Genomic DNA, 20,032 nt, shown 5'->3' with positions numbered 1-20,032 from the left:
GTCTAAAAATTCACGCAAGGGGGCTAGTCATATCTCGGTTAAGTCCACTCCTCAAAGATGAAGTCTTTATCTTTCCCATTCAACTTGGGGCAAATGTGTTGGAAGTAAATACTCATTAGTGTTGCCATAGTCCCAGATTTAAGGCCACCAGCCCCCTCACATTTAGGGGCTTACAACCCCCACCCCACCCCCACTGCTGGCATCAGGCTTCAGAGAGTGGGCAGAAAAATGAAAACATCAGGAACAGCCAGCTGTGACCTCCCCTGACTTGTGTGCAGGTAGTTTGTTGGGGAAGTGACTTCAGGGAACAGGAAGAGGGCATTAGGAGAAGAGGAAGAGCCAATAAAGGGTATATTATTGAGGTCACTTCTATGGGCAGTGAAGGGTCAGGATCATTGAATTTTTTTTTTTTTTTGTTTTGTTTTTGGCTTTTATTAATGATGTCGCCATTTGTATACATCCACAGCGTGCACTGGCTGCCAACGAAATTCAGCCAACTGCAGTCGTAAAATACTTATAGGTCGCCAAGAGCCGGGAACGGGTCGGCATCTTGGGCAATTTCGGTAACGCCACGGGATGGCTAGCTGTGCACGAGGCGGATCCAAAGCGGATCAGGCGCTCACTGGGCACCGACGGGGCAGGGCTAGTGTTAGGGCAGAGGTTCTGGGGGCAGCAGCGCCAGGTGGGTGAGGTCGTGTGCCTCCACCTCCTTGCCAGGAAACAAAAGTACTTTGCAAATTCGAATGAAGGAAACCTTTTTAAAAATAGGGCGCAACAGACAGTGAAACCAGTTCTGGGAAGGCAACATCTGAAGCTCTCGGAGAACGAGATTCTCGGTACCGAAAACAGCCCAAGAGGACACTGTTTTTCGAGCTGAAGTCTCTTTTGCACGCAGAGAAACAAAGCCAGGCTTTCAAAAACCGCAGGATTAGCTTCCGAAAAGGCGCTTAACTTTGCTACCTGGCTCTGGGAGGGTTTAGGTTTGGTTTTGGCAAAGGGGAAGGGCTTCAGAGCGGTTTTTCTGGGCTGGACTCCCGTTTGCCTTGTAGCTGGTAACTGAACTAAGCACTAAAGAAATCAAATGGCCCTTCCTCTGCATGCCCTGCCTGGGTCCACCGGCCCACGCTATCATTGAATTTGTTATGATGTTTGTGACATGTATTTGAATGGCCATTTTAGCACACATTTGTAAGGTCTGTCAAGCAATCTGTCTGCTGTGATTGGCAATTACAACTAGTATTCCAAAGTTGAGATTCTGAATAATAGCCGTCTAAGAAATACTCTCAAGTCTTTTCCTTCATAGACTCCACCTCGTTGCTGTCTGATTCGTTCCCTCCCGTTCCCCTGCTGTGCTTTGTATCCCAAGGTCCTGACTCCTGGCACTGTTTGTGTTAAGTTCCTGCTCTTGACCTACCGGTCATGGGTTCCTGACTGATCCCTGACCTATGGAGACTCCTTACGATGTCATCAATCAATCCAAAAAATGTTTATGAACATCTACCAGATACAGAACATTGGGATGTCTTCCTGGAGGATAATAAAGCATCAAGCAGCTTAGCATCTAGTTGGGAACACAAGACATACAGTAGAAAAGTTAAATAACAGTATATGCCCAACAAATGGCAAGTGAAGGGCACAGACACTGCTGAGTGAATGATGTAGTCAAGGAATAAACTTTAAGATGAAAATAGAGAGCCACCTCCACTGGCTGTTGGAGCCAGAGTATGCTTTAGAGGGCCAGAGTGCTGACCTAAAGACGTCATCTAAAACTCCTAGTATTGGCAGGGGAAAATTTGGAATTTCATTTGAGATCGCCTGATTTTTACATGTAGGTAAGTAATTCAAACGTTCAAAAACTTCAGCGTGTTTCCCAGTGTGTGGGCAAGATAGAACTTGCCCGAGAGCCAAATTGGGATCATGAGCCAATAGTATGCATTTGTTCAACGTTTTGAAGGGGCGAGAAGTCGAATGCAAAGACCATTAAGATCCTTTCCAACTAGAAGATTCTGGGGTTCTAATATTACACTCAAGTATGAGGCGACCAAGGCCTAGGCTTAGAAGGGAGCAGTAGGAAGAAGGAACGGACAAGAGAGCGCTTAGGGAATATTGATAATAATCCCCTACATTTTTATATTAGTTTATGGTCTACATAGTTTGTCATTGGAAGCAGAATAGAGTAGAGGCTCAGAGGGTAGGCTCTGAGGTCAGATCGTCTGGGCTCAAAAGTCAGCTGTACAGTGAATTACTGGTGGGGCCTTGAACAAGTCACTGCACCTTGCCCAGACTGTTTCTCAAGCACTAAAATGGACTGATGCTAATGAATTCACATTATCTCAGGGAGTTGTTGGTTGATCAGATAATAAAGCGTGTATGAAGGATTAGCCTGCCTCACAGGAAGCACCAACCAGTGTTGTGCTGTTGCTGTTTCTCATACATACGCCGTCTCTCTTTACTCCTTACAATAGCCCCAGGTTACGGTGGGAAGCACCTACTGGACATGGAGGTTGGAGAAGGGAGGAGTCAGGGGCAATGGCCAGAGAGCGAGCATTTGATTCATACGCTCAGTTCTATTGCTTAAACCAACTCTGGGTTTCCAGGCCCTTCTCTTATAACCCTGTGAGATTTTGTTTTCCATAGAGGGTGATTCCTTGTGATTTATATTTTCTATATTTTAAAAAGAAACCTGGATTTCTGAGCATTGTAGGGAGAATAATGGGGCCTCTAAGATGTCCCTGCCCTGGTGCCTGGCACCTGTAGATAGGTGACCTCCCAGAACAAAAGGGACTTTGTACATTGTGATTCTAGTTAAAGACTGTGGCACAGGGAGATTATTGTGGGCTGCCTAGGTGAGCCCAGTCTAATCCTGGGAGTTCTTAAAAGTGGAAGAGGAAATGGGGCGCCTGGGTGGCTTAGTTGGTTAAGCGTCCGACTTTCGCTTGGGTCATGATCTCGCGGTTCGTGGGTTCGAGCCCCGCGTCGGGCTCTGTGCTGACTGCCAGCTCAGAGCCTGGAGCCTGTTTCAGAGTCTGTGACTCCTTCTCTTTCTGACCCTCCCCTGCTCACGCTGTCTCTCTCTCTCTCCTAGAAATAAACAAAACATTAAAAAAAAATTAAAAAAAAAAAGTGGAAGAGGAAGGCAGAAGAATGAGTCAGCAGCATGCCCCAGGTGAAGGGACTCCCCACCCCATCCTACCGTGCTAGCTTTGAAGATGGAGGAATGAGGCGTGATCTGAGAAATATGGGTGGCTTCTAGAGTTAGTTTATAGCCAGCAGGAAAATGCGGACCTTGGCCTACGACTGCAAGGAATTGAATTCTGTAGTAACCCAGTCTCCCCTAGAGCCTCCAGAAAGGCATGTAGCCTGTTGACACCCTGATTTTAGTCTGACAAGACCCATATTGGACTTCTGACCTACAGAACTCTAACCTAACACATTTGTGTTGTTTTCAACCATCAAGCTCATGGTAATATGTTACAGCAGCAACAGGAAGCTAATACACTGAGATTTCCACCTTAAATTATTTGGCTGATGTTACCAGCAGTACTATCAAATTCAAAAACTACGTGGGTGTGGAAGTGATGTGGGGTAAGGAGGGATGCGTTTTAGGATTTAATGGAGTTGGAGAGGCAAAGCCAGTAAGCTGTTCACACGGCAGTGCTCAGATCACACTTGGCCACGTAGCATTGGGGTTTAGGAGGTGGTGGCGATAACAGAGAAAAGACCAGGGAGGTGACATGGGGTAAGAGACTCCATTGAGGAGGCCGGTTTCTTGAGTCTCCACTTCCTGTCTTTGGCTTCCATTCGAAGCGTATGCATGCCAGGGTCCTGCTCTTCATAACTGGAATATACAGACTCGGTTTTAAAACATTACTGGAGAGTCACACTGAGTAAGTTTTATAGACATATCATAATAATTTTATTTATTGACTTAAATTGAAGCTTCAATAAATGAATAATGCTTTAAAATTTGCTCTTTGGATGTTTCCAAAGGAAAATCTGAAAATTTTAAATGTTTTTCCTTTCTTTGTTTATGAATCCTTGTAACAATGGAAATGTTTTGTCTCCTAAGAATGGCATGGGGCTCAAATATTTGACTCACTGGAAATGCAGACCACCTCTTTGGTTGTGACAAATGGGAAGTGAGTTCGGAAAGAGCCCAAGAGAAACAGGCTGATAGTCAGGAAAATGTAAGGCCTATGGGGACGTCTCTATTTTGGACCAGGAAGAGTGATGTGGAAGATTGTAATGAGAGAAAAAAAATGAGTAAAATGTTAGTCACTCAGCAGTCAGGCTAGAAGAAAAAAATGCCAAAAGAAAAAAGTGGACAATATCAATTGAAAAATCTCTGGCTTTTATGAACGAAATGTCCTCCTTCCATCAATGTAGACCATTGCTGGCAGCCCTCTAGGTTCCAAGATGGCAGAGGCCAGCTCTGGCTGTGGATCAGAGGACTGAGCAGTGGACAGGGTTGGAACCATTGGTGGCTATGGTCAACCCCTGCGCAGCATTGTAGAGGAGACCGTTAAGTCTCTGTTGCCCTTCAACATCACTCTCCGTCCCTCTTTCCTGGTATTCAGCTCTTCCTCAGCACCTTCATGCTTTTTCCTGCCTATGCCATGTTCCTGGCCCACTCCACCTCACCTGCCCACACCGATAAATGTCATTCTCAGAGGTGCCCATATTCAGTGTTGATTCATCCCAGTACTTTTCAACATGGCCCATTATGGTAGGTCTTTACTACAGGATCAGAAGAATTCAGCCAGTTGGAAGTAATTCATACTACGGTGTGAATGACTGATTTGCCCTTAGTGCTCCCAAGAGTATTTTAAAAATTAAGCTTCTGTTACCTCAACAGACTCTTTAATTGGTGGAATATTGAAGTGGCCTGAGGATTATATTGGAGGACACAGACTAAGGAGGCAATTGCAATTAAATTGGGGCATCAAGGCAGTAACCACTCTGTGTACATTTGCCTTGTTGGCTGCAGGGTAATGGGAACTTGAGCACTCATTCAGTCTTGCTTTCAAGCAGAATTGTGCTTTAATGATCCTAGAAAATAACCCTACCCTAGTACCCTACCTACCCTATCTACCTTATCTACCCTACCACCACTTCAGGAAACTAGGCTTCTAGACCCTACCAGATATGTTTCACTGCGCAATTTTCATTTCCAAACATACGTATTCTTTTTTTTTTAAATTGTATTTCGAGATACCCCTGTGGAAATAATCATTCCTTTGTAATTAAAAAATTAAAATTTTTAAAAGAACACCCCCCACATGGGTGAGAGTTTGGGGAAGTGACACTCATATACTGCAGAGGGTTGTATAAATTGGTTTGGTTTTTGTAGGGCATTTTGGCAGTCAAAATCATGGAATTTGTGAAGGAGATAGCCAAGCTTGTATACAAAATGTAGCCAAAACTATTTATTGAGTCATTGTTTATAAGCATGAAAAGTTATACACATCAGAATGAAATTTGCTGTATAAATTAATGGTATATCCAGTCAATGAAATGCTATACAGTGGTCACAAGTGGTATTATGGAAAATTGTTTAGTGATATAGAACAATGTTCAGGATATACTGTCATGAGAAAAATCAGGTTACAAATAGTTTATGTGATATGATCTTTCTTATACATATAAATACATATATACACATATCTATTCATATATCTATATACATATGTAGATATACATACCGAGAGCAAAGACTAAATGCCAAAATGTTTTTTTAAAAATTTTTTTTAATGTTTTTATTTATTTCTATGAGAGAGAGAGAGAGACAGCGTGAGCAGGGGAGGGTCAGAGAGAGAGGGAGTGACAGACACTGAAACAGCCTCCAGGCTCTGAGCTGGCAGTCAGCACAGAGCCCGACGCGGGGCTCGAACCCACGAACCACGAGATCATGACCTAAGCGAAAGTCGGACGCTTAACCGACTGAGCCACCCAGGCGCCCCCTAAATGCCAAAATGTTAATGTCGGTTACATCTGGGTGGTGAAATTATAAATGGGTTTAATTTGCTTTCTTATCTGTAATTTATCTGAAGTTGCTCCAATAAGTTGTAATATTTTTCACAGAGAAAAAAAATAGAATTACTTTTCTTTTAAGGAATCCGAGCATCTTCTCAAAATAAATAACAGTCTTGTAGTGTATAAACTCAGAGGCATCTGATCTAGTTTAACTCATAAGTAGTGGCTTAATAGGTATAAAGGCTGTGCTAATAGGTACAAAAAGAAGCACAGTTGGCGGGGGGGGGGCCCTGTGTGTCTCAGTTGGTTGAGCTTCCGATTCTTGATTTTGGCTCATGTCATGATCCCAGGGTCGTGGGATTGAGTCCCTGGTCGGCCTCTGTGTGAGCATGAAGCCTGTTTAGATATTCTCTCTCTCCCCGCCTCCCTCTCTCTCTCTTTCTCTCTCTCAAATACTAAAATAAAATAAAATAAAATAAAATAAAATAAAATAAAATAAAATAAAATAAAATAAAAGTAAAGTAAAGTAAAGAATAAAAAAGAAGCACAGTTAATGGAAGTTTAGTTTATGCCCATAGATACCTTTACTTTTACAAATTTGAACGAATATTAGCCAACAGTTGAAGTTCTTAGTCATCATTTTCAGTTTAAGATGCATTGAATCATTATATAACAATATAGAGAGCACCGTCAACAGTTAAATTGGAAGAATTGCTTCACCAGCCATTTGATTTGAAAAGAAGTACTGATGAGGCTGTTGAAAATAATAGTAAATTAATATACTGCCCTCTTTTGGTAGCAGTTTGCAACTCAGTTTACATTCACTTCCGTTAAAGATGTTCATCTACAAATTCATGCACGAACTAAACTAACTTTAAATCACCTTTTTCCTCAACAGAGAATGCCGATAATTCCAGTTTGTTATCACCATCTGGTAAGACTGTTATTTCTTTTTTTATTTTTTAAACTTTTTAAAAATGTTTTATTTATTTCTGAGAGAGAGAGAGACAGCATGAGCAGGGGAGGGTCAGAGAGCAAGGGAGACACAGAACCTGAAACAGGCGCCAGGCTCTGAGCTGTCCCCACAGAGCCCGATGCGGGGCTCAAAGCCGCGAACCGTGAGATCATGACCTGAGCCGAAGTCAGACGCTTAACTGACTGAGCCACCCAGGCGCCCCAAGACTGTTATTTCTTGACCTTGGGGGAATGTCAGGAAAGTAGTAAGTTCTCCATGAAATATGGCATGATACAGCAAAGTTGCCTTTTTCCATGAAGGTCAATTAAATTCTGTCATTAAACCTACACCTAAAAAGGCTATAGCACACATAGACAGGAGGGCAGGCATACCGATTCCCCCACATTTATGGACAAATCTGCGGAATAAATCGTAGGTTTTCATGACTGTAGCTGGTTAAGTTCTTCAACGTTACTGTTAGTATTCTACCTCACAGGTCTCCTGAAGAGCATCAAGAACATACACCTGCCGAATGTTCCTATGTTTGAGGATGAGACGTTCTCTTAAGTATACTTCCTCAGTCGCCTCTGAACAGATATGTTTCAAAGGGCTTCGGAAGGCTTAGCACTCCTCAGAAGGGGAAGGCAAATAAAGAGAAGTTTTCACTAGGCTGTTGTGGCAGGAACCAGGAATAGAACCCACATTCGAGACTGCTGGCTGGAACCAGACCTCAGGGATAAAGTGGTCCAGCCCCATCCCTTAGCTGATGAGATAGTGAAGTGCCACCGACTTACCTAAGGTCACTCAGCTCCCTGCCCCCATTACGCACAGGCAGCACATGGCTCTCCTGCCTCCCGCTTCTGCGTTCTTTCTGGTATACCGTATGTTGCAGAACAATCTTCTGTGCTAAGGGGCGAGCCAACTCACATTTTATCCTTAGTTGTATCAAAATGAGCTTCTGTTCATTAATTTAAACAAAATTAAGAGGCCCCTGGATGGCTTAGTCGGTTAAGTGTCTGACTCTTGGTTTTGGCTCAGGTCATGATCTCACAGTCTGTGGGTTTGAGCCCCACATCGGGCTCAGCAGTGAGCATGCAGCCTGCTTTGCTTAAGATTATCCCTCTTGCATGGGATGCCTGAGTGGCTCAGTCAGTTAAGTGTCTGACCTTGGCTCTGGTCATGATCTTGTGATTTGTTGATTCGAGCCCCACATCGGGCTCTGTGCTGAGGGCCTGCTTCAGATTCTGTGTCTCCCTCTCTCTCTGCCCTCCTCCGCTCATTCTCCCTCTCTCTCTCTCTGTACCCCTTCCCTGCTTACACTCTCTCTTCTCTCAAAATGAGTAAATAAGTTAAAAATAAATAAATACAGTTAATAATGATAGCTGTTACTTCTTGTGCACATATACGTGCTTGGGAGTCTTCAGACATCTTAGGCAGTTTCCAGTCTTGCAGTATAGGGATTATTATATTCAGGGTCTAGAACAGGAAACAGGGTCAGAGAGGATAAAACTTGCTCATGTTCACACATTCTGTGCAGCCAGACTACTTGTGTTCGAACTCAGCCACCACCCTCCCGCCTCCTGATAGCTGTGTGTCTTTGGGCAAGTTTCGTCACCTTTCTGTGCCTCAGTTTCTTCATCTATAAATCGGGGACTATAACAGTACCTGCTTCACGGGGTAGTTGTGAAGATGAAATGAGATAACATATGCACCTGACACAGAGTAAACCCCCACTAAGTAATAACTATCATTATTATGAACTATTAAGTAATGGGGCAAAGATTCAAACCCAGGACCACAAGCCTCCAGAGCCTAAACTGTTTTTACTGCACCAGTTTGCCCTCTTGCTGTTAAGCTGCTAGGGTAAAATGAACCACTGTATTTTTCTTCTAGTTCGATAGCCAGCATCAGACTTAATCATGGTGCTATCTTAGCAAAATCCTGTTCGTGTGGAAACATGACGTATGGAGCTTTGCGCGCACCCGCTGGTTTCAGTCACAGCCTGGGTCCTGCACTAACTGGGATGTAGGAGCCTGTGCACGTCCAGGGACTGACAGGTGCTTGTGCCCACACGCCTCTTCTTACCACTCATCAACTTGCAGAAGAATTAATCCTCATTAATTGAAAAACAGCCTTGACCAATTATTTTGTTTTGCCCCAAGAGCAAAGGATTCCGTATCCACACTTTGAATCTGTTTGCTCAGGAACTGTCTTATTTCTTAAGAAATATCCTTGGTAATTAAAAAAAAACTGTAGTAAGTGACAAAATATGGAAGCAATAACGTAGGACAGACAGGGTGTGTGTGTTTCGGCCAACGCATGAGCAGACTGAAACAGACAGGCCGGCCAGGCGCCCTGACACACCCAGTGTTGTCCTCGTGGCTGAGTATCAGGCCGCCAACTGCAGAGCTTGTATCACTCGTTAAGTGTTTGTGTTTACTTTTCCTGCGTATACGTAGAAGTCAAGCCATTGGATCTTTTTAATATTTAAACTTGCACAATGTATGTCGTAGATTGACCTCTCACCCTAAGTGGACGTGCTCCATGGGATGTTTATGACTTGATTGATTGTCCTAGTAGCAGCCATATTTTAAAATAACTTACCAGGACATTTTATTAGGTAGTGAGTGAGAGTGATGTTGTTTTATTTTATTTTATTTTATTTTATTTTATTTTATTTTATTTATTTTATTTTATTTTATTTTATTTTATTTATTTTATTTTATTTTATTTTTTTATTTTTTTTAGTCCTCAGTTCACCACGGGAAGAGTTGCCAGGCATCATTATAACAGAATGGAGCCAATGTGCTGATGTGTTTCATAATTGTAGTTCAACAAAATTAAAAAAAAAAAATTGTCTTTATTTTGAGAGGAAGACAGAATGCGAGTGGGGGAGGGACAGAGAGAGAGGGAGACACAGAATCTGAAGCAGGCTCCAGGCTCTGAGCTGTCAGCACAGAGCCCACCGTGGGGCTCGAACCCATGCAGTGTGAGATCATGACCTGAGCTGAAGGCACGCTTAACCAACTGAGCCACCCAGGAACCCCTGTAGTTTGACAAATATTTAAAGTAGAGAATATTTTCTAGAATTCTCTGGCTGGAAAGATTTGAAAGTAGTATATCACATATTTTGCTATGGTTTCTAAACTTATTTCCATAATATTCGATAGGTAGGAGCAAGCTTTGAGGCATGAGTGTCAAGTTCTTTATCTGTAAAAGGAGACAGCTGTACTCATTTCATTTCTTGGGTTCTTTCTCTGCCATCTCTGTATATTCTCTGAGTGATTATGGGGCTTGCAGACTCACATTGATCTGCTAGCATGTTGTCTACTTCTTTGTATAATTCCATCTCAAAAGTTTTAACTCCTTTAAAATTCAATAAATAATTGTTTCAAAGTATTAACTAGAAAATTTTTGTTATTTTTCCTCTTACAGCTGAATCATCTCTTGTTGGTTTTGTCCCCTACTCCAATGGTACTACTACAGGCAAGATTTTGAAAAAATTCAAACCAAGATTTCGCCCAATTTGTTAAGTTTTTGATTTAATTAAACCTTTTTACTGTTTTTTTTTTTTTCCCTCTTGGGGCCAAAGAGGTTGAAACTACAAGCCTAAATGGTAAGGATTTTTCTGAAGCAGTGAAATTTGATAATAGCTAATATGAATAAAAGTATAATGAGTGCTGTTGCAAGTTTTCATATTCAAATAAACAACAACAACAAAAAACCTCCAATCAAACAAACCCCCAAAACTATCAACCCTGGAGAGCAACTTAAACTTTTTGCTTAAATGACAATATCCTTATTATCATGGCGGGAGGACAGCCCCCTATTAGGCTGACTGTTCTGTAAAGGAAAAGAACTGGTAATACATTTGGAGTACCCTGTGTCCCTTGCTCTCCAGCACAGTGCCAGCATGTCTTACGTGGCAGATTGTGTAAATGTGCAAGCACATCCAGCGACTTCAATACGCTTCAGCCCTTTTCCAGATGGTTTCATCAATTTTAAATAGTATGACGTAAAAAAAAATACCTGGCCTCTTCATCATGCTAGAGAACTGGGCTGTGTTCGATGGAGGTGGGCAGGAGGGCACATTCTGTGCGCCCCGCTCTGTGGGTGGTAGATGGCCTCCGTCTTTGTGCAGTCAAAACCCTACACTTTTCACAGTCCCTTACTCAGTTAAAATAAAACTCTCACCGTGTGGTTAGTGGTTAAGGAGCTAAACAATCATAGATGAAACTCACACTGGTCGAAATGGATTTAAATTCAAACTTGGCCCAATGGGAAGGGCTAGATATTATCGTTTTTATGTTTAATCACTTTTTACAGTGAAAGAACACCTTCAAAATACCTTTGGCAGTAGTATTTGAATCCATTGTATGTGGGTTTTTAAGTGTGATCATGTAATACATGCCTTTTCACCCCTAAAGTTTCATCCAGAATAGTACATTATAGAATTTTTATTTAAAGAAATACCAATTAGAATAGATTTTTAACTGGATTTTAAGTGAAACAAGATCAAAATAAGATTTTTCTAAAAAGTACTTAAATGTAATGTTCCAGAATTTTAATTTTAAACTAGAATCACTTAATGATTGCTTTGTAAGAGTGTACCATTAAGCATCCACAGGGCTACATCATAAAGTTGGTATTAACTGGAAACATCATATCCCTTAGGGTCTTTAATTATAATGGAGTAAAAAAGGGGCAAAATATTAAACATAAATGAGATTGTTTCCATCTAAGAATTAGAGGAGTGTTGCTATATTTTAGACACATCACCTGTGTTCAAGAAATGCATTTTAAATGGATGAATGCTTGCTCAGGAATGGTGCCTGGGGGTTGGAGAATGGATAGTGTGGTGGGATGAGCAGCAAATGCGTTTGGTACTGTCTGTTGGCTTTTGCAAAACTCTAACTGCTCTAGGATTTGGGAAAAGTGAAATGCTTAAGGAACCTAGAAAATGCATGTATTTGTTAATCCATGTCAATAATTAGGCTTCATTTCTATTTCATTATTTCAGATGCTACTTCGAGTGTATTATCCACTTTAAACAAAACAGGTAATATCAAGTTCTTTCTAAATATAATAGCTTGTCTTCTCTGCCTTCTTGAGTCACTACTTGTTTTACTTTGACATTGAACAGTGATTCTGGTGTTCTCACATTCCTGAACTTCCAAACTGTTATGGCCATAGCACTCCATTTAAAATAACCTTAAAACTTATGATAGTAATATATCTTAGCTCATAACAAATGGAGAATATAGAAAAATGCAGAGAAAAATAGAAATCATCTCTAATATTACTTTCTTAAGACTATTACTGTTAATAATTTGGCATATTTCCATTCAGAATCATATATACACATAAATGTGTGTGTATATATATATATATATCTTTTACAAATAGTCATAGTTTATATGGATTTTTATGTCTTGCCCTTTTGACTGCATATTGAATTCTAAGTATTTTCCATTGTCCCTTACTATTGATCATATTCCATTGTGTACCATATGTTGAACATTAATAAAGCTGTGTCTACTCTTTTATTAGAAATTGTTGCAATGAACATCCTTGTGCCAACATCTTGGATTCATTTCTGATTTCTGTAGGATGCATTCCAAGGGTTGGACTTAATGGATTAGCATGAAGAATCTTTTAAGGTCCTTGATCTACCTGTTGCCCAGTTACCCTCTTGAAAGGTTGTATCCAGCAACATGGCTGCCAGTAGTGAACGAGAGTGTCTGTGTCCCTGTACCTTTGCTCAGAGCTGAAACTATGCCTTCAGTTCCTTAGGTTCTGTTTTACATTCTTGATTGTCAGTGAGGTTGAACATTTTTCCCCAAAAGCACTTTCTTTACTAGAACCGGAAGTTCATTTCACAGATGTATTTTGCTTGCTCTGGGAAGGAAAGTATCAGGGCAAACAAAAGAAGATATTTAAAAGATTCTTAATGAGAAGGCAAAACACCGTCAGCCTCTATAATTACTACCAACCATTGCCCGTGGGTCAGTCACACAGTGAAACGGAAACTCATCAATAACATGTAACACAAATGAGGTTTCTGAAACTGTTGGTGTAATGTCATCATTCTTAAGTGCTTCTCCAAGACCTGAGCTTTGTGTTTTCCTCAGAATTTGCCACTCACCCTAGGAGACAGACCTTCTTTGCAAATCCATGCCCCACCACAGCCTCTTCTAATTGGCCATCCTTACAGCAAGGATTTCTGAACCTGGTTCTCCATTATCTGGAAAATGAACCATGGACTCTGTCCCCAAAGTGTGTTGAGAAGATATTTCTAAGGTTTGCTTCTTCAGAGTGTGTTAATATCTGTCTGGTTTGAACAGTTCTTTTCCGGTTCTGCTGTGAGCCTATTGTACCACTGTAGTTGGATAGTTTCAACCTCTTTGAGAATATTATCTATCATTAAAATGGCAATAACATATTAGCTCCTAAAGAAAATAGCAGGACACTCCCTTGATTGTAAAGCATACACTATTTTAGATCTTGTGTTTCCATTAATTTTTACTCTGAGTCACTGGCTCATTACAGCCTGTCAGTTGAAGGTCCTGAGAGTGACTTACTTAAGTCTACGTATCTGAAGTGTAAGTCTGCCTTGATTTGTCTAGCAGCAGTACATGGAAATGCAGAATTACACAAGCAGTGGGGTGTGCGATGGGTATGAAATAACTGGGTAAATATGGGAATCCAAATCCCAGACCCACCCTATTCCAGTGCTATATGATCTGTGTATGTGATTCCCATTTATTCTGCTCCTCGGATGACCGATAGTGTCTTAAAGGTGTCAACAGTATGATTTTCTTAGCACTTCACTAAAATGATACTCGTGGCAAATTGTTTTTTAAAAGCAAGCAACAATTCTGCTCTAATATTTAAATTGCTTCTTTGCAGAAAAAACTAAAATCACTATAGTAAAAACCTTCAATGCATCAGGTATGACTTACTATCAATATCAAGACTTTCTTTTTTATAACTAAAGTAAAATTAAACAAATGGCTGGTATTTATGTTTTCCTTCTCTTTTTCTTTCCTACCTTTAAAAAAATGCAATCTGGGGGTGCCAGGGTGGCTCAGTTGGTTAAGCGTCTTGACTTTGGCTCAGGTCATGATATCACGGTTCGTGGGTTCGAACCCCACATCAGGCTCAGTGCTGACAGCTAGCTCGGAGCCTGGAGCCTGTTTCAGATTCTGTATCTCCATCTCTCTCTGACCCTTCCCTGCTCACGCTGTCTCTCTCTCTCTCTCTCTCTCTCTCTCTCTCTCATAAATAAATAAAACATTTAAACAATGCAATCTATTCTTAATGAATAGATGTTTATGCACTGGGTACCTGAAATTGTACTAAGTGTTTGGGGCTATATAATCATGATCAGATACAAAGCCCACCCTTAGAAATCTGCTAGTTCGGGAGAGACAAGGCAAACAAACAGGTAACTAACATGAACATGTATGCAGATAAAAGCAAATGATTACACAAGTGTCTCTGACATAGTTAAGAAGCATGGGACATAAAAGGGCTGGTTCTAGTTAGTGGTCATCAATAGGATATAATTTGTGAGAGAAAGATTCTTAGAAGACTAAACCTCATTCTCTTTTGAAATCAAAAAAGGGATATACGTTTAAGTAGTGCAAGGGTAGGGATACATGATCTACTTAACAAAGTCTTCTGTTGATTTAAAGCAGGGGTTGGCAAACTATGGCCTATGGGGCAAATATAGCCTACTATCTATCTTTGTAAATAAAGTTTTATTGGAACACTGCCATGCCCATTTGTTGACATGTTATCTATGGTGAATTTTCAGTACAATGAACAGGAGACTCGAGTAGTTGTGACAGGGACTATATGGCCCACAAAGCCTAAAATACTTACTCTTTGACCATTTACAAAGTTTTCTCATTCATGACTTAAAAGATGAGCAGTGGCTATGTACTTTGGGGAAAATACAGATGACAGCCCTGGCAATGAGAAAGAAAATTCTCAAGATTAACGAGCCCCCAAAGACACACATCACTGGGAACAAAGTTGCCACTAAAATTTAGAGAAAGATGAGAGATGGTAGAATGTAACATTTAGTGAAGAAAAGACCAACAGTTGTAGAGAACATTTAAAGCATTACTACCCACCATCTAAAGCAGGTGTACTTAACTGGAAATCTTTATCTTTTGGTGTGGGTCACAGAGCTGTGAAAGAATAGAAAATCCTACATGTCAGATAGCTTTTGACACCTAAATTCAGTTTGCTCACAGAATCACAATTCTTAGTTGAAGCATGACACCTGTTCACCAAGCGTCAACTAAATCGTCCTGGCAGAAACCATTTCCATGCACTAACACAAGTTATAATTTTAGTCTGTGTCCAAACTAGTTCTCTAAAGAAAGAATTAAGCATTCATAAAGTACAATGGAAATAAAATAGCAGTCAGGCCTTGCATACATAATTCTGACCAAACCAGACCTAACAAGGACAGCAAAATATTCCTTAACAACGGTTCCCTCATGGCACTTTGCTCAATACATTATGGGCATTTGCCTCTCACATTTGCTATGGTTTTCTTATACTTCGCCAAAAGGATGAAATTAATGAAGGCAAGATTTTGAGGGGAGTAAACCTTGAGCTGTATTCAAATCAAGGAAGATGTATGTCTCTTTTCACCAAAGAAGAAAGTGCTTTTTAGGTGAATATGTATGAAATTTTTTGTTCTGACGTGACTTATTTTGTCTCCCATTCACCTCTGTCTCCTTTGTATGCCTGTGTAGTTTGTTGACCTGGCTGTCCCTCCATTTTGCCCTTGCTATAACTTTTTTCTTTTTAATGTTTATTTATTTTTGAGACAGAGCGGGGGAGGGGTAGAGAGAGAGGGAGACAGAATCCAAAGCAGGCTCCAGGCTCTGAGCTGTCAGCACAGAGCCCAACACAGGGCTCGAACCCACGAACCATGAGATCCTGACCTGAGCCGAAGTTGGACACTTAACCAACTGAGCCACCCAGGCACCCCTATAACTTTTTATTTACTGGCCAGTATCCCTTCCTAGATTGTACGCTCATTGAGGGCAGGGTCTGTATCTGCAACATTCCAAAGCCTGTAGAATATGGTAGTTGTTCAGCAAATAGTTGTTGAATTTTGCAGTTTTTGCCTATGTGCAATCATATCATGACATTGATGTTATTTCTTATATACATTTGCATAAGGAAATATTAGAGCGTCATGGACTCCCCTGCCCAGGAAAGGAAAGAGGATCTATGAGTATGGGCTATTCCATTTAAATCTCTATACTAGATTTGCATTCACACTATTCTTTTTTTTTTTTTTACAAATAGTTTATTGTCAAATTAGTTTCCACATAACACTCAGTGCTCATCCCCACAAGTGTCCTTCTCCATGCCCCTCCCCCCTCCCCCCCACATCCATCAGTCCTCAGTTTTTGTCAGCATTCAAGAGTCTCTCATGGTTTGCCTCTCTCCCTTTCCCCCACCATTTCCGCCCTTCTTCTCCCCCTTGTTCCTCCGTCAAGTTCCTCCTAATCCTCCTATACGTGCAAACATATGATATTTGTCCTTCTCTGCCTGACTTATTTCGCTCAGCATAACACCCTCAAGGTCCATCCATGTTGCTACACATGGCCAGAGTTCATTCTTTCTCATTGCCATGTAGTATTCCATGGTATAGATGAACCACATCTTCTTGATCCCTTCGTCCGTTGATGGACACTGAGGCTCTTTCCATGTTTTAGCTATTGTGGAGAGTGCTGCTATGAACATTGGGGTTACACTATTCTTTTTATACTGGACAGGGGAGGGATTAATTGGGAATGGGACAAAAATATTTTTAGGGAGGAGTAGAGGATCAGACACTGACATACTAAAAGAATAGTAAAGCAGGACGTTCTATAGCTGGCTAACTAAGAAATGAAAACTCATTTCTTTAGCCTTTGTGGAATTCATCCAGCCAATTACAGCCAACTTATAATATTTTTGGTCCATGTTTGATACCTACATTTGTGAATTCTCTTGACAATGTAGTATAAAAGTGTAGGTGATGACATGTTTAACCAGTTGGGTCATGTTTTCTTCACAGGAGTCAAACCCCAGAGAAATATCTGCAATTTGTCATCTATTTGCAATGACTCAGGTTAGTGCTTGTGTACATTACATGTTACCAGATGAATGAGCCCCATGGGGAGAAAAGGTTTGTTTGTCTCCTGTTGAGTATGTGATGTGTACGTCTCTGATCTGTCTCTTTTTATACTGCCTGGCTACTAAGAAGTCCCAAATGAAAACAAAAGCAAATTTTACATCTGTCTGAAATTATCTTCCCATTGCTTAGTGACATGATGGATTAACTTCCTTAATATGAGAACATGGAGCTCCACACCAAATATTTTTCACCAGAGCTTTAAATCCATAACTAATACTCTTAGGGTTGATTTATGAATATATTAAGTAGTGAACTTAATTATTGAAAGCCACTTCTGGTATATAAATCCCTCAAGCTTTTCCACAGAACCTTAAATATTATAGCTTAGAAACAGGATGTCGCCTTTTGCTAAAAATAAAACGAACTGCTCTACTAGCATGTTGAAAACCTCACGTACACCGAGTTTAATTGGATGCTAGTTCCAGTAGTGCCCATAGTGTATTTTGCCATCTTTAACCCAGACTGTCCGCTATTTTTAAAAATTAAGATGGAAATCTCTTGAGAACATGCTATTTTTTGAAATGGGAATATTTTCCCTTCTGCCATGGGCCAGAAGGAATGAAACAACCATTTTTCTCACGTTGGTTTGGCTCTCTGGGCTCCCTTCCTTATTAAAACCAATGAAATCAGATGTGAAAAACATAAAAACACGGTGTGGCAGGTCGGATCTGGATGATGAGAAGAGAGATGAGGAAGGTAACGAAGTGGTTTGTGATATTAAAGGTCCTAAAAAAACAATTCCTATGGGAATGTTTTCCTTTTATTCTGTTCCTTTTGTTCTGTTGAATAATCTGTTTGAAAAACATAGGAAACAATTTCAGGTAACATGACTTAAGGTTGGATAGTGCTGGAAAACAAGGAAAGCTTGTATTCAAAGAATGGTCCACAAACATTTTCTATTTCTGTGAACGTGAGATTAACTCATATGAGCTTTCTGCTGGAGTATGCGCCAGGTACAATACAGTAGGAAAATATTATCTGGCTTCGATTAAGGGGAAAAAACTTGTTAGATTCATCTCCCTTTCATATATTGGGTAACTCTCTCTCTCTCTCCTTCTTCCCTCTGTCTTCTCTTACCCTACTCTCCTGAATTCTCCATAATTTCATTATTTTTATGCTTCATCTGTGTTTTGGACTGGTGACTAATGTCTAGTTTAGTGTTGTGTCTACATAATGTTTGATAACTTTGAAAATTGAACAGTTAGTCAAAAAAAAAAACTGGTCATCTTGTATAACAGATGCCAGGAAGCTAGTTGCAGTAATGTTTTCCTCAATTAAGCAACTGAATTGACCATTTGTTTTAGTGTCTGGTGAAAACAGCCTCATCAGGGAACCGACTTTTTTGGCACCAGAAATTCCGTGATATTCTGCCAGAAACTAGAATCCTTCACTTCTTGCAGGTTCCAATCTGAGTTCGTTAAGGGAAATGGGGGCTGATGAAAAAACTGGGAGCCGACCAGCGAGAGTTAGGCCGAGGGTCAAGGGGCGGTGGCTTCCTGGTCACTCTGCTACTGCTGTGCTCCCAGCACATTTATGAAATTCAGCATGTGTCCCACCAGCCTGAAGGATGGACTTGGAGAACAGACGGGTGAGGGAGAAAAATTGCAGATGTCAGCATGTGCGCACACACACTAAATAAATTTTAAGAGCTAAGAGTTTTTTAAAAAATGGATAAGTAAAAAAAAAATGGATAAGTAATTCTATATATACATCAAGTATCTTTACCTTTATAATTATGTATACTGCATCAAATGAGATTTCAATATCAATATGCAGAAGTTGAGGCTCTCAGTAGAAAAGTCACTAAAATAGATAAATCTGGTTAATCACTGGGCTAGTGGCTTTGTCAGCCATAAAAAAAATTTTTTTAACATTTTTATTTTTGAGAGAGAATGAGAGAGCACAAGCGAGGGAGGGGCAGAGGAAGAGGGAGACACAGAATCTGAAGGAGGCTCCAGGCTCTCAGCTGTCAGCACAGAGCCCAGTGTGGGGCTCGAACCCACAAACTATAAGATCATGACCTGAGCCGAAGTAGGATGCTTAACAGACTGAGCCGCCCAGGGGCCCCCTTTGTCAGCCATTTTAAGTGGAAGCGGACCAACTTGGCTATGGGAATCAGTTGTAGTTCAGGTTGCTATAAAAGATGAGTTGAGAAAGCATTCAACCTTCTAGCTCAGGAATCGACAAACCACTGACCATAGTCTAAATGAAGCCTGCCACCTGTTTTTGTAAATAAAGTTTTAGGGGTGCCTGGGTGGCTCAGTCGGTTAAGCGTCCGACTTTGGTTCAGGTCAGATCTCACGGTTCGTGGGTTCGAGCCCCATATCGGTCTCTGTGCTGACAGCTAGCTCAGAGCCTGGAGCCTGCTTCAGATTCTGTGTCTCCCCCTCTCTATGACCCTCCCCTGCTCATGCTGTCTCTCTCTCTCTCTCAGAAATAAATTAAAAAAAAACATTAAAAATTTTTTAAAAAGTTTTATTAGAACATAGCCATGTCATTCATGTACTTACTGTCTGGCTGCTTTCGTGCATACCTGAGTAGTTCTGACAGAACGTATGGCCCACAAAACTTCAGATATATGATCTTTAAAAAAAAAAAAAAAAAAAGGTGTTCATATGGCCTCTTCGCCCTTATGCTCATGAGACCAGTTTTCTGTCTCTGTAGATTATGAAGTGCACACAATGCACTTCTCTTAAGGAGTCTCTAGTTTCTTTTTTTCTGACAGAATCTGAGTCCCTCCAAGTATACCTTGTAGGAAACAGGCTGACTTAAAATGAGTTCTATTCTATATTTCCCAAAGTGAGCATTTTAAGAACAGAGTTTTCTGGTGTTTCTGGAATGAAAGCCACCATGAGTTATTCCACTAAAGAAAAGGATTCTCCCTTCACACT

The 20,032-nt window shown here is 40.8% G+C and overlaps 1 protein-coding gene across 1 annotated transcript in view; it reads left to right on the top strand.

The window, feature by feature from the left end:
• The window catches only part of ADGRG2 (adhesion G protein-coupled receptor G2), an 82,501-nt gene that overhangs the window by 29,104 nt on the left and 33,365 nt on the right, over positions 1 to 20,032 (top strand). Inside the window, exons 3-8 of the mRNA XM_039247408.1 lie at positions 6,872 to 6,907; positions 10,364 to 10,402; positions 10,521 to 10,544; positions 11,949 to 11,987; positions 13,838 to 13,879; positions 17,022 to 17,075. Coding sequence (XP_039103339.1) covers positions 6,872 to 6,907; positions 10,364 to 10,402; positions 10,521 to 10,544; positions 11,949 to 11,987; positions 13,838 to 13,879; positions 17,022 to 17,075 — 234 coding nt within the window. The remainder of the gene's footprint in view (positions 1 to 6,871; positions 6,908 to 10,363; positions 10,403 to 10,520; positions 10,545 to 11,948; positions 11,988 to 13,837; positions 13,880 to 17,021; positions 17,076 to 20,032) is intronic.

This window comes from Hyaena hyaena, unplaced genomic scaffold (assembly GCF_003009895.1).
Source record: "Hyaena hyaena isolate Hyena2069 unplaced genomic scaffold, ASM300989v1 scaffold_295, whole genome shotgun sequence".
In the NCBI taxonomy this organism is placed as follows: Eukaryota; Metazoa; Chordata; class Mammalia; order Carnivora; family Hyaenidae; genus Hyaena; species Hyaena hyaena.
This window is presented reverse-complemented; position numbering and strand designations above follow the sequence as displayed.